Source organism: Schistocerca gregaria, chromosome 6 (genome assembly GCF_023897955.1).
Source record: "Schistocerca gregaria isolate iqSchGreg1 chromosome 6, iqSchGreg1.2, whole genome shotgun sequence".
Taxonomy (NCBI): Eukaryota; Metazoa; Arthropoda; class Insecta; order Orthoptera; family Acrididae; genus Schistocerca; species Schistocerca gregaria.
The window spans coordinates 382,348,808-382,364,056 of record NC_064925.1 but is presented as its reverse complement, the minus strand read 5'-3'; the positions used below and the strand labels follow the sequence as shown (position 1 = coordinate 382,364,056).

General features: G+C 39.5%; 1 protein-coding gene across 4 annotated transcripts in view; it reads right to left on the bottom strand.

Moving 5' to 3' along the window:
• Positions 1 to 15,249, bottom strand: part of LOC126278092 (lysosomal-trafficking regulator) — a 543,055-nt gene that overhangs the window by 206,548 nt on the left and 321,258 nt on the right. For all 4 annotated transcript variants that reach the window (XM_049977936.1, XM_049977935.1, XM_049977937.1 and 1 more), the window contains exon 34: positions 11,292 to 11,621. In XM_049977936.1, the coding sequence (XP_049833893.1) occupies positions 11,292 to 11,621 (330 nt within the window). The remainder of the gene's footprint in view (positions 1 to 11,291; positions 11,622 to 15,249) is intronic.

Below are 15,249 nucleotides of genomic sequence, written 5' to 3'. Positions count from 1 at the left end.
TTGTAAGCTTCGAGCCTCAATATTTTTACCGACACACAAATTTCTACTAACCTTTCCCTGTCAACATTTCTGCATTCTTTTTTGATCTGATACTGCAACAAGATGAAGAGAAATTTGTTAACATCAAGTATAGATTTAAGTGTCAGGAAGTCCTTTCTGAAAGTATTTGTATGTAGTGTAGCCATGTATGGAAGTGAAACGTGGGCGATAAATAGGTTAGACAAGATGAGAGTAGAAGCCTTCAAAATGTGGTGCTACAAAAGAATGCTGAAGATTAGATGGTTAGATCACATAACTAATGAGGAGGTATTTAACAGAATTGGAGAGTAGAGAAATCTGTGGCACAACTTGACTAGAAGAAGGGATCGCTGGGTAGGACATATTCTGAGGCATCAAGGGCTCACCAATTTAGTATTGGAGGGCAGCGTGGAGGTAAAAATTGTAGAGGGAAACCAAGACATGAATACACTAAACAGATTCAGAAGCATGTAGGCTATAGTAGGTACTGGGAGATGAAGCAGCTTGCACAGGATAGAGTAACATGGAGAGCTGCATCAAACCAGTCTCTGGACTGAAGACCACCACCACCACCACCACCACCACCACCACCACAACAACAACAACAACAACAACAACAACAACTGCAACAATCTCTGTTTCCTCAGCACTTTTCACATTTTGTTATTAAATCTTAGTCAGTCTTTTCTGCTGTTAATCTACTTACTTGCCATATAGTTCACCGGAGCATGATTTACCATCAGTATATATGTTGTCCCCGATTACTCTACATCCATCATATTGTAACCAAATGATGTCCATTCATTGTCTGAGTAGTTGTTAAGACTGCTCACAAGCTCTTTACAGCATCACTATGATGACAAGATGATCTCTAACACTAGTCTTTATACTGACATTGTAGATAAGGTCAGGACAGTTAGCTATGGGGACGTCCTGAAAAGTAAGTCCTCTGAATTTTTAACATGAAAACTCTTTAAGCTATTCAAACAAAACAAATTTTATTAACATTCTACATCTTTATTTTTCATGTCTGCATATTTATTGCTTAACATAGTCACCCTGGCAAAGAACACATTTCTCTCAACAAGAAACCAGTTTCTTGTTACTATCACTATAGTATGCTTGACTTTGTTGACAGAGATACAGCTTCATCTGTGCTTGCACTGCTTCAACACTATCAAAGCGAAGTGCTCAAAAGTGTTCTATAACTTATGGAAACAAGTGAAAAATGAAAACAGGTGAAAGTTGGACTGTATGGAGGATGATTATGAGCAGTGAACCCAAGGCATCAAATTGTTACAGATGTTGTAGCACTCATGTGTGATGTAGTACTATTATGCTGGAGGAGACAGTGCTCTAGGTGTGGACAACTCTTCAAATTCCAAACTTGATTAGAGCACACCCTTTCTCATTCACTGATATAGCACACTGGCATGTTACATGCTATAATCCGGAGCCTGCTAGTGGCAGAGGGCTGTAAATATGTAGACATGAATAATAAAGATGTAAAATGTTTACAACATTTGTTTTATGTTGAAATCTTCAAGAGTTTTCACGTAAATGTTGACTCATTACTTTTTAACATGTCATACAATATCTAAAATATTTCCATTGTGTGTGGTTTATCTAACTAGCTGCTCAAGGAATGTGTTCAGAACTACTTGGTGAGATTGTCTGTACCACTTGCAATGAATCCATAGACATCCCAGTCTATACTTGATGGGTTAAAGTTGGCTCCAATTAATACTGTATGATCGGGGCATTTCTTCACTACTGAGCATAGTGAAGCACTGTAACAGTGAAAACGGGCAGCTGGTAAAATTATGGATTTTCCATCTTTTAAAAATAAAATACATGAATATAATCGAAATGACAAAACACATAAAATCATACACTATGACAATAAAACAAAGAGAAGAGGAAATTCTAAATGTATTAATGATAAATTAGAAGATGATCACCAAAATTTTCAGCGTCTAACAAATAAAGTGCAACAGCTAGAGGTTGAGCCAGAAGGTTTAGACAGCTCTATTGTTTATATCACAGAAGATTGGTGAAAAGAATCAGTTAGACATTGGACTCGCATTCGGGAGGACGACGGTTCAATCCCGTGGCCGCCTATCCTGATTTAGGTTTTCCGTGATTTACCTAAATCGCTCCAGGCAAATGCTGGGATGGTTCCTTTCTAAGGGCATGGGCAACTTCCTTCCCCATTCTTCCCTAATCCGATGAGACCAATGACCTCACTGTCTGGTCTCCTTCCCCCAAACAACCAACCAACCAACCAAAAGAATCACAAACTAAACATGAAGTCTTAAAGTCTCTTAATTTAGCAAGTGCATACAAGATAACATCTATTAAGTGTGGAGGTTGCAGTATTTATGTGAAACAAAATCAGCCGTTCAATACTGGAAGTAATCTATCTGCAGTCAATGAAGAGAAACAGTTTGAGTTGGCAGCAATAGAATTAAGGGACCAATATGTGGTATAAAGTAGACTTTTTATGTTTAGTGGATATATGAATATCTTTTTGTCTAAACTAAATTAAGTTCTTGATAAGATATTCTCTCCAAAAGACAACATTCTCACATGCAGAGACCTAAATATAAATACACTGAAATCAAATGCCAATTGTATCTTAGTGTCACTCAACATTTCAAGTTTAGTGTAAATGGTTAACAGTGCAACAAGAATAAAAGAATAATGAGTCAATTAATGATGGTTATTGATAATGTGTTAACAGATTTAGATAAAGAAAACTGTAGTGTGTGTGTGTGTGTGTGTGTGTGTGTGTGTGTGTGTGTGTGTGTGTGTGTGTGTGTAGTAGTAGTAGTAGTAGTAGTAGTAGTAGTAGATCTAGGATTACCTCAACAATATAGTTAAATTGAAAATACAGTAAAAACAAAAAAGATGCATTTCTATAGGTGAATAATTTGTAAACCAAAAAGGCTTGAGTTTGTCAGGCAAATAGCAATTGTATATGGAAAGTAGTATACAGAGAGCTACACGCAAACAAAAACTTAAAAAACTTCACGGCACTACTCAAACTAAAATTTAAAGAGACATTTCCTAAGTATTATGTCTGTTATCCACAGTAGAACAAAATTAATATTCAAAAAACCACTCCAAACATTGAAGTACCTTTGTTCCATTAAAAACAGCCAGTGTAATCCAGCTTTCTCACACTTTTACACTGCAGTGCCAAACAAACTGTTATAGGCATGTGTATTCAAATACAGAGCTATGTAAACAGGCACAATACAGTGCTGTGGTCAGCAATGCCTATATAATACAACAAGTGCCTGGCACAGTTGTTAGATCGGTTACTCTTGCTACAATGACAGGTTATCAAGATTTAAGTGAGTTTTAACGTGGTATTATAGTCAGCGCATCAGCAATGAGACACAGCATCTGCAAGGTAGTGATGAAGTGCGGATTTTGTGACATGACCATTTCATGAGTGTGAATATCAGGAATCCAATAAAACATCAATTCTCTGACATCACTGTGGCAGGAAAAAGATCCTGCATGAATGGGACCAACTACAACTGAAGAGCATCATTCAAAGTGACAGAAGTGCAACACTTCCACAAATCACTGTAGATTTCAATAATGGGCCATCAGCAAGTGTCAGCATGCAAACCAATCAATGAAACATCATAAATATGGATTTTTGGAGCTGAAGGCCCACTTGTGCACCCTTGATGACTGCATGACACAAAACTTTACACCTCCCCTGGGCTCATCAACACTGACATTGGACTGTTGACTGTAAACATGTTGCCTGGTTGGATGAGTGAATTTCAAATTGTATCAAGTGGATGGACGTGTATGTGTATGGAGACAACCTCATGAATCCATGGACCCTGTATATCTGCAGGAGACTGTTCAAGTTGGTGGAGGCTGTGTAATGGTGTGAGGCGTGTGCAGTTGGAGTGATATGGGGCCCCTCATATGCCTAGATAAGACATTGACAGGTGACACTTATGTAAGCATCCTATCTGTTCACCTGCATCCATTCATGTCCATTGTGTGTTCTGACAGAATTGTGTAATTCCAGCAGGACAATGCGACACCCCACACATCCAGAATATCTGCAGAGTGCCTCCAGGAACACTCAGTTTAAACACTTTCACTGGCCACCAAACTTCCCAGAAATGAACATTACTGAGCATATCTGGGATGCCGTGCAACGTGCTGTTCAGAAGGGATCTCCACCACCTCATACTCTTATGGATTTATTGACAGCCCTGCGGGTTTCCTGGTGTCAGTTCCCTCCAGCACTACTCCAGACATTATTTGAGCACATGCCACATCATGCTGCGGCACTTCTGTGTCCTAACGGGGGCCCTACACAATATTAGGCAGGTGTACCAGTTTCTTTGGCTCTTCAGTGTATAAACGGTGTAAGGAAACATACAATAAAGCGCTGCTTGCAGCAAAGAGAGCTCATAAATTCCAAATTGATACTCACTGCTAAAAACAAAAGCATTACAGAAGACTATAAAGCAGGAAACGGGTCCTGTCCAGGTGAGTTAAGCAGACAAAGTGTTTGTAATACAAGATACAAAAGATTTAGCAAACTATAAATAACTAATTTAACAGTACAGGAACAAAATTACACAAACCATTTGTAACAGTCCCTTTTGTCAAAAAGCTAAATAAACATGTACCTCATTCAGCAACCATTGCTGCCCGTGACAAAGGATGGAATCTACAAAGCAGTCTGCAAACTGAAAAATAACATTTCAGCAGGACTGCACAAAGTACGAACTTGTCTGATTACAGATGGTACAGGGGGCCTAATATCACCATTAGTTGACATAATAAATCAAACATTCAAACACAGTTGCTTTCATGATACTAAAAATATGCTAAATTATTGCCTTCCTTTAAAAAAGGCACTGAAAATACAGAAAATTATAGGCTATTCTCACTATTCTTGTGCTTTGCAAAAACAATGGAAACTATTGTGAAAGATAGACTTTTGAACTATTTAATTAAATACAAACTCCTTTCCAATGACCACCACAGTTTCCATTCACAGAAAGGTACTGAACTGACAACAGCACATTTTACAAAACATGTCCTTGGAGTCTTGGATAAAGGGAACTAAACAACAGGTATATTCCTTGACCTAACTAAAGCATTCGATAAAGCGCAGCACAAAATAATGTAGCATAAGCTAGATGAACTGGGAATAATGAGGGTAGTGAATAAGTATTCCCAGTCATATCTAGAAAACAGAGTAAAGTTGTCAAAAATTACAAATATATCAAGTAACTTCAAATATTCTGAAAAACGTACTTCAGAGTCCAGGCTGTTCCAACCAAACTCCAGGGAGCTGGAGCGTCCTGGAGCACTCACTGCAGCAGCTCAGAGCTTGCGTGGAGGGGGAAAGTGAACTCACTGCCCCCTGGCCGCATGCCGTCACAACTGATGCAATAATCCATGTTCAATGACAGCTATGACTAGCCGCGGGACCCCTGTACCTCTATTGGAGGATACCTTTCCATTCATTGTGAGGGATGCTTGTCCGCAGTGTCTTGTATGTCATAAAGTACTTAACTCTGCGAAGAGGTACAATATATAAAAACATTATACACGTCTTCACGCAGCACACTACGATCAGGTAGAAGGCATTGCACACAGAGAACTGGTAGCCAGACTTAAGAACAACATACCAGGAGATGCAAGTTTAAAAACGGTTTTGTAATACGGAGGGTATCAAAATATGCAACATAGTTCATGTTCTGTAAATCGTTTATAATTTTCAGGTGAATGAGAGCAGAGAAAATATTACTGAATCTGCAGTTCGAGCAAGCTACAGGGTCGCTCACATCATTGCGATGAGTGGCAAGCTGTTTTCGATAGGACCACTCGTAAAATTGTACATGGTAGCAGTTGCAGAATGTTTGCAGGCAATTGAAGGGATTTGCCTGTCGAAGCAAACAATGTCTCGTCAAATCCTGGACATGGCAGCAGATTTAGACACACAGCTCAAGAAAGAGGCGGACAGCTTTGTAACAATTTCGCTAGCACTTGACGAAAGCACCGACATATCGGACTATGCTCAGCTTGCAGTCTTTGTGCGTGGTGTCGACATGGAGCTGCAAGTAACTGAATAACTCTTGGATGTGGTACCACTTGATTACATCACAACAGGACGTGATATTTTTGAAGCTGTTTGTGAATCAGTGGACAATATGAATTTGGTGTGGGATAAGCTCCATTCTGTAGCGACAGGCGGTGCACCACAAATGATCGGGCATCACCAAGGTTTTGCTTCTCGTTTGAAAAATAAACTCAGGGACAAATTCGGTAAAGACATTTTGACTCTTCATTGTTTTATTCAGCAAGAGACACTGTGTGCTGAAACAGTAGAGCTAGGTGGTGTAATGAAAGATGTCGCGAAGTGTGTGAATTTTGTGCGGCGTCACGGTATGAATCATCACCAACTCAAAGGATTCCTGAAAGATATGGAAGCAGAGTATGGGGATATACCTTACCACAGTACAGTTCGTTGGCTGAGTCAGGAAAAAGTTCTTGATGTTTTCTTTGCGATTCGTGACGAAATATCCCTTTTTTCTCAAAATGAAGGGGGAAGAAATCAGTTGTCTGAAAGATATAAAATGAATATCAGACCTGGTGTTCCTAGCTGACACAACTATGCAACTGAATAATTTAAATCTGTCATTGCAGGGTGAAGGGCACCTAATCGTTGACATGCATGACCAGATCAAAGCGTTCATGGAAAAGTTACGTTTATTTGAGAGGCAGATTAGTAATGGACATTTAACATTCTTCAATCATCTTGCTTCTTTAAAACTACCTGAAGGTACTACTTTCGGCGATTACCAAGCAAAGTTAAAGCAGCTCGTCGTGTCATTTGAAACACGATTCCAAGACCTCACTAGTTTGGAAATGGAACATAAGGTGTTCAGCACTCCTTTTTCAGTTTCCCCCGATTACTTGTCATCGTCACTTCAATTTGAGATTATTGATTTGCAAAATTTAACTTTGTTGAAAGAGAGGTACTACAACACGTTGGATTTGTCATGATGGTATCTTTCATTACAGCAAAAAAACATTTCCCAAGCTTCACAACAATACTGCTCAGATCATGTGCATGTTTGGATCTACATATTGTTGTGAGCAGCTTTTCTCAGCAATGAAAAGAGTAAAAAGTAAGGAATGATCGTTTCTTCTGGATGCAACAATGAAGGCCATCCTCTGCACTAACGCTGCGAACACCTTGACGCCTGATACATCCGATCTTGTAATGAAAAGAAAATGTCAAGCTACAGAGGCCCAATAAATTTAGTATGCAATTTCTTGTAAAACAGTTGTTTCTTATTTATTTCCTGAACATTGTATTTTCTGGTGTAGAATGTCTAAACGTCTTAGCAGCTAAGAGTATGAGGTTGTCGATCCTGTAAGACACAGCTGGCACATAAAAACGCTTGCCTTGCCGCCTGCCTCAGCCAGCCAGGCCATGTGCTGGCCCACTTGAATGGTCACAGCGAGCGGACCGGCTCCCTGGAGCAGGGAGCTCTCCATGGCTCACAACGGAGCTGACGAGCTGGAACAGCCTGCTTCAGACTCTAAATATATAAATATAGGCATACTGCCTGGTAGTGTGCTAGATCCAACTGTGCTCCTAATTTACATTAATGATTTCCCACAAAGTATCCACCATGGTAAAACAGTATTGTCTGTGGATGACTGATACACTGATTGCTGGTAAGTCAGCAAAAGCTTTAAGAGAAGAAGCTGAAGAAACACTTAGCAACATGCAATAAACAATAAAGTCACACATAATAAAAAGAAAACAAGCACTATGAACTTCTGCATAAGAATCTCTACAGCATGCAATGCCCTCAAAATTCTTCAATCAGTATGCAATATTTCATGTATAAGATCAGTATATTTTACTTGTATTCATTCTGTTATTAGTTATGGGGTAATTTTTTTCAGGAATGATTGGGAAAAATATTCAAGCTATCCAGACTGCAGAAAAGACCAATACATGTAATGACCAAAAGTGGCAAACCATCTCGCTGCCTTAAACTGTTTAAAATCCTGGAAATCTTAACTGTAACTTGTGAATATATTTTTCAGACTGTTCTATATGGGAAAAATATTGACTGCTATGTTAAGAATTGTTTAGTATATGACTAGTAAACTAGAAACAGATATAATTTGCATCTGAAGAGAGAAAAAAAAATTGAAGACTCTGTAGAGTTTACTGCACAATGCCATCAAATATATAATAAATTACCACAACCTACAAAAGAAACACACACTATTTGCTCCTTCAGAGCAAGCTAAAAGATAATTTACAAAATAAAAGTTTTTATACAGCAATGAAGTGCCTCAAGTAAAACAGGTTAGCTAATTTAATAAGCTCTGTATTATAACACATACAGAAATAATAATTATCCAGGACTAAAAAATTGTAATTAGATTAAAAAATTCAGTCAATTATTGATAAGAAATTAATTTTAAGTTGTTAATTTTTCAACATCTTGAATGATGAAATGCATAGAAAGTAAATTGTTTCACTCATTAATAAAAAAAGTCAATTGAACAAACAATCAATGAACAATCCCCCACCTACGGCATCTAAACTGTCTTTTTTATACATGTTCCATGCCTCCTCAAATATTTGGGAGCTTTTTACTTTGGGTTTCATCCCCCTTTAGTATCCAAATATTATTTGAGTGGGGGGCAGAAAATTCAGGGACTCCATTACAAATTCATCAGCAATTTATTCTTAAAATACTGACATTGAAAGTGTCTTAAAAATGTGCACACCACAAATACTCTTCTATTCAAGCGTCTGAATCTTTTATATACTGCACCCATGGCCCATCAAAGGGGGAATCTGCCCCATAATGCACATCCAGAAATCCACAAGTAAGACGTCACAGAATCGATAGAGCTTTCGTTTGAGACCCTCCATTCACCTCCAAACCAAAGGAACTCACTACAATACTGCTGTAAATTGTTAGCCCAGCTTTCATCTAACAAGTTCACTAAATCCACCAGCTGCCACTACGTACATTAGGTAGTCTCAGAAGTGAAGTGACAGACATAACTGATGTCGAAATAGGCCATAATTTGAAGATGCCTGCATCCTATACCCTTGGGAGATGGAGGCAGGACCTCCTCTGCATCTCAAATGAGGCCCCCTGGAGGAGCCCTAAGGAAATAGTGGCGAACGCAGTTCCCTCACATTGGGTACACTGAAAAGTGCCCTGGCAGCAGAGCTCATGGATGAAATAAGTGACACTTGAGGTGTCTCATGTGATGTATCGGTTTCCCCGCTGCCACTTTGAGGCAGTACCCTGTTGATGGCTGACCATGGCCAACAGCATCTTCAGCTGTTCTCAAACTATGGTCAACTCCTTGAGTGTCTGTACACAGCAGACAGGCCCCCTATCCATCCTACAGCAAAAATGTGAATGAAAACCATACGCAAAAATGATCCCTGTTGTCATTTAACTCGGATTTTCACTAACAAACGTGTTAAAATGCAAACAATTACACTGAGCCTGTCAGTGATACTCTTTTACTGCATGCTGGCATTCAGGTAACGATGAAACAAATGGAGAATAATACAACCAAAGTAATGAAAGGCAATGACATTAACTAATGTGAGTCAGAGGGTGATTGGGAACAGTAAAGGGGGGGGGGGGGGGGGTTGAATGAGTGAGTGAGTGATTAAGGAAAGAGGTGACAGACAGAGGGGGGTAGTAAAGGAAAACAGGGTGAGGAGATAAGCATTGGGGGGCGGAGACTTGCGGGGAGGGGGTGGGGGTCAGGCATATAGTGTGACGTGTAAGAAAATGGTAACCAAAATATATCAATTTTTGAGGGTAGAAAAATAAGAAGACTATTTAGGTGACAAACTTGATTAAATACAGGGAAAATAAAAAGTTTAAGAAATTCTGATACATTTCTAAAATAAATTCTCTACTGCTAAGTTCTGATTAATCACTGTGAAGAGAAAATTGGTCATTACCTAGTTCAATAAAGCATGCTAACATTCACCTAAGGTCAGTTATACTGTGGGAATTGGGTCAATGTTGCTCAATGCCACAGCCTAAGGACAAATGGATGCAAAACTTGTACACAGAGTCTATAGGAAAACCAAAAATACTGGAGATACTTGCATGCTTACTCTTGAGGCCTTCCTGTGCTGTGACAGGCAGTTCTCAGCATGGTGTAGCAAGTTGTATTGAACCCATATCATAGCAGACTTCAAACAAGAATTAAGTTATCATACTGGTAACAGAGGGGTACAAAGTGAAATCAGAAAATAGAACACGTAAATGCAAGAAAGAAAAAGAGGATGAAACACTACAAAAATTGTGATTTCTGCCAATTACAGAGGGCCCAACCGATGGCTTCATACAGATCCTCCAATTCAAGTTTTTTTTCCGCAAATTGTAAAACAAAAGATAATTTAAGACTGACAAAAGATGGACCAGCACAGATACAGACTGCCAGAGTGCACAACACAATATACAAATGTAATAAAGTATACACAAGATCACGCAGTTAAATAACGTATATAAGAACAGGAACAATTTGTGCAACTCTGACACTCCAGTAAGTTAGCCTCACCTGATTGTACTGAATACTGCGGTCAGGATACAGACTTAGCAAAAGTATCATTCAACAAAATCAGAGGTGCAGCTTCAAACTACTGGTGGTGCTGCTACATGCTCTCAGGGCTACAAAATACAACCTGTGGTGTGTGTGAAAACGTAAAGAATGAATGAGGTGCCAATTGTGTTCCATACTCTGCCCTATGTACACCGATTAACATTTCCTCAGAATGCAGTAACCTCATTCAGTAGCCAATTACAGAAACTTGTGGGAGTTTCCTCTCTCCATGCCTTCCTTTTTCAACCCCTGCATCAAATTAGTGGAGGTCTGACAGTGCATTACAGTGTGTGGATCGGCCTCAGCTAGATGGCCAAAATGCCAAAACAGAAGATTCTGTGACAGCTGCACAGCACCGAGATGTGGAAACTTTGAACACTTTCGATAACAACTGTGAAAAAATACATCATTAAGTCTCATTCTTAACTTCCTGTGACCCGTTTCTCTTACAGCAAGACAAAACATCTGTCTCTTAAAAACTGACATACGTGTCATCTTCAACCCTATCTGCCCGACATTTGCTCCTTACGCAGAAAAGATCTACTGTCCATATCTGACACTCAATGTTACCCACTTCTTTCAAAACATAAGATGCTTACTTTTAAAACAAGCTGGCTCAAGTAGGAAAGCAAGGTATCTGCGAGGGCGACATCCGTCCGGCAGCAGCGAGGCAGGAGCGCAAGCAGCGGGGGCAGCGCTGCAAGTGGCCGGGAGGCCTGCAGCTCTGCCGCACTGGCACCCAGGTCGAGTGCGGCTGCCTGCTCCTCCAGGGGCAGAGGGCAGAGTGTGCCCAGTGCCACCGCTGCCTCCGCTAGCTCCCACGAGGCCGGCCACTGTGCCAGTTGGCACGCCAGTAACTGGTAGCCACGCATCTTGCAGAACCGTGACACCTCGTCGCTGCTGGCTCGCTGCAGGTATGCTGAAATCACCTGTCAAAATATGCAGTATGTGTATGTAATCAGTAAGTCATGAATATAATAGAGGGAAACATTCCACGTGGGAAAAATATATCTAAAAAAAAAGATGATGTGACTTACCAATGGTTGCTTCATCAGGAAAGAGGGAAGGAGAGCGAAAATGAAAGGATGTGGGTCAATGTCTGCTTGTGTCTGTGTATGTGCCGATGGATACGATTGTGTGTGTGTGTGTGTGTGTGTGTGTGTGTGTGTGTGTGTGTGTGTGTGTGTGTGTGTGTGTCCTAAGGTAAGTCTTTCTGCTCCCGGGATTGGAATGACTCCTTACCCTCTCCCTTAAAACCCACGTCCTTTCGTCTTTCCCTCTCCTTCCCTCTTTCCTGATGAAGCAACCACTGGTTGCGAAAGTTTTAATTTTGTGTGTATGATTGTGTTTGTTTGTGTGTATGATTGTGTTTGTTTGTGTGTATGATTGTGTTTGTTTGTGTGTATGATTGTGTTTGTTTGTGTGTCTATCAACCTGCCAGTGCTTTTGTTGGTAAGTCACATCATCTTTGTTTTCAGATATAATCAGTAAGTCAGTTTGAAACTGCGTGCCGCCCTAAAAGTGTGTGCATTCAATCTTGCAATGTTATTTCTGTGAGGCCAAAAATAATGTGGGTAGAGTTTGTTTGCGGGAAGTGCCCAACAGATGCAACAACACACGAATTAAATGAAATAAGAAAATATGGATTTGCAACCACACATTAACCAGTTTAAACTGCAGAAGTGGTTCAGATAGTGGGGTACGAGATGCGTGTTAAAAAATAAATAAATAAAATAAAAATAAAAAATCATGAATTTTTGTTTTTTGGAATGAGGTTTATTTATTTCTCATCACCAATGTTATCCCCTTGAATACAGACCTCATTAGATATATAAACCAATGGAGCACTTTTTCCAATCCCTGAATCAATACTAGAACTTGATTTTTGGTACAGCTTTAAGCTCTCAGTTGTGTGCTTTTAATCTCTCCTATGATTGTCGTCCTTTATCATTTTCTTAAATTTTTGGAACAGAAAAGAGTCACAGCGGGCCAGCCAGGTGAATATAGAGGCTGGGAAATTGTTACAGTATTGTTTATAGCCAAAAATTAATGAACAATCCACAAGAGCACCATCATGGTGTAATTCCAAGATCTGCTTCGCCACACAACCTCGCATGTTTTTGGATTGCTTCATGTGAGTGGAATTTAAGAGTTTGTGGTGCACTGTGATATTAAAATCGAAAAACAGGCTGAACATAACCTTCACATTTGGCTATACTTGGTAAGCTTTTTATGGACAGATGATCCAGAATGCTTTCACTGGGATAACCGAGCCTTAGTTTCTATGTCCCATCCATAAATTAATGCTACACCACCTCTTATGACACATTTCCATAGTTATACATCATCACCAACTTCATGTACTGACTCCTGAGCAACTTTCATTTGACACTGCCTGGTTCAAAATTCAAGAAATTTTGCTGTCGCACACTTAATATCCAAAACATTGGAAAAACTTTCACGGCATGAGCCAGTTGATATGCCAAATCATCTGCGACTTCCCTCATTTTGACTTGATGATCATTCATAATTAGTTGTTTCACATTTTCTCATGGTTTCATCAGTTGACAATGTGCTGGGACATCCAGGATGCTTGTCATGTTCAGTGTCTTCATCAGAACCACTGTTCTGGAAATAGCAGATTCGCCAAAGATAATATTTAACATTTATAAAACTTTGTGATAGTTTTGCATTTTTATATCAAATTCGATTTTAATTTATCTAAATCTAAAACTCTTCAAACCACTGTAAAATGCAAGGTAGAGTACACACCCCAGTGTACCATGTATAAGGTCTTTTTCCCCATTACATTTGCATAGAAAGCACATGAAGAATGATTGCCTAAATGTGTCTATGCATGCTGTATGTCTTCGCGATACCTAGGGGTAGAGGAGTGGTAATATATTCATAAAGTTGCTTGTAAAAACTTTCTAAGTAGGTTTTCATCTATCTTCAATAGTCTGCCAGTTTAGGGTCTTCAGCTTTACAATTAGCATTCTTCCAAGGGTCAAACAAAGCTGCAACCATATGTGATGCCCTTCTTTGTATCCACTCAATATCCCTTATTCGTTATGGGTATCATACACTTGAGCAATATTCTAGGATGGGTAATGCAAGTGTTTTGTGTGCTCTTCTTTGTAGACCGATTGCATTTTCCTAGTATTCTACCAATGAACCACAGTCTGCCACTTACTTTATCTATGATGGAGCCTACGTGATCATTCCATTTTGATGCAAAATAAATAACTACTGATACTGTAAAACACATGCAACCTTGTTGATAGCTAACAACAATATAGATACTTTCCAAACACATTTACACACGCAAAAATGAAAATACTGTGTGAATCAGACTAACATATCATACAAAATTACCATTACTTTATGGCTAGTTGTGTAGCCACCTTTAGGAAGTGAAAGATATCTGATGCAATGGGATACAGAAGTTTAAAGTATTCTGCAAGAAATTCTGTTTGAGACTTCATGGTAGATTAAAACTGTGTGCCGGACTGAGACTTGAACTCGGGACCTTTGCCTTTCGCGGGCAAGCGCTCTAGGTTCGCACGACAGCTTCTGTAAAGTTTGGAAGGTAGGAGATGAGGTACTGGCAGAATTGTACCTGTGAGGACAGGGCGTGAGTCATGCTTGGGTAGCTCAGATGATAGCACACTTGCCCATGAAAGGCAAAGGTCCCGAGTTCGAGTCTCGGTCCGGCACACAGTTTTTACCTGCCAGGAAGTTTCATATCACCGCACACTCTGCTGCAGAGTGAAAATCTCATTCTGGAAATGCTGTTTGCTTTGTTTAATAACAAGAACTGAGTGGAATTAGAAATGGGTGGGCTACAATGCTATAAGATTCCAGCACATCTGTAGCAAATGGAACATGTCTTGCATGATATTTATCTATAAGGAAAACTTTTCATACAACTCAGTGCAACATTCTACTAAAATTTCAAGTAAGCTTCAGTCCTCTGTTGTGTCAAGAGCTGGTGGGATAGGCTTGTTGAGACCGTGATCAAATGCAGGGTATGAAATATTTCCTAAACTGGAATAATGGTACACACTGAGTGTATCGAAAGCTGTTTGGTAAGGGAAGCTTTACACTAGGTTGGCAGCTCAGAAAAGGCACAATGGAGGTTCATGTGTCAAAGGTAAAAATTGTATTTTCTCCTCACTTTAAGGTGTGCTTACTTTTTTAGTATTTAGTTATAAAACTTGTTCCATGGATCATGAACACAATTCTTTCGTAACGATGTGGAACGTGTCAAAGTACACAAGATTCATTTATCCCAAATAATCATTGTTAGTCTTACTGGCAGTACTAGAGCTTCCAGTGCCAAAGGTAAATTCGGCCCAGGCATTCTGTCTCCTCATATTTTTACAACGCAATTTCAGACATATGGCAATGAGCAATCCACCTTTGATGCTTACCGAGGATAGGATAAAAGAGAGTTTAACAAACTACTTGTAGAACTTTGGAACACTTTTAAGGCTCATACCTCATGATATATCTGCAGATCAAAATTCTCCTCTATAGGAATCAACATGGGTTCCA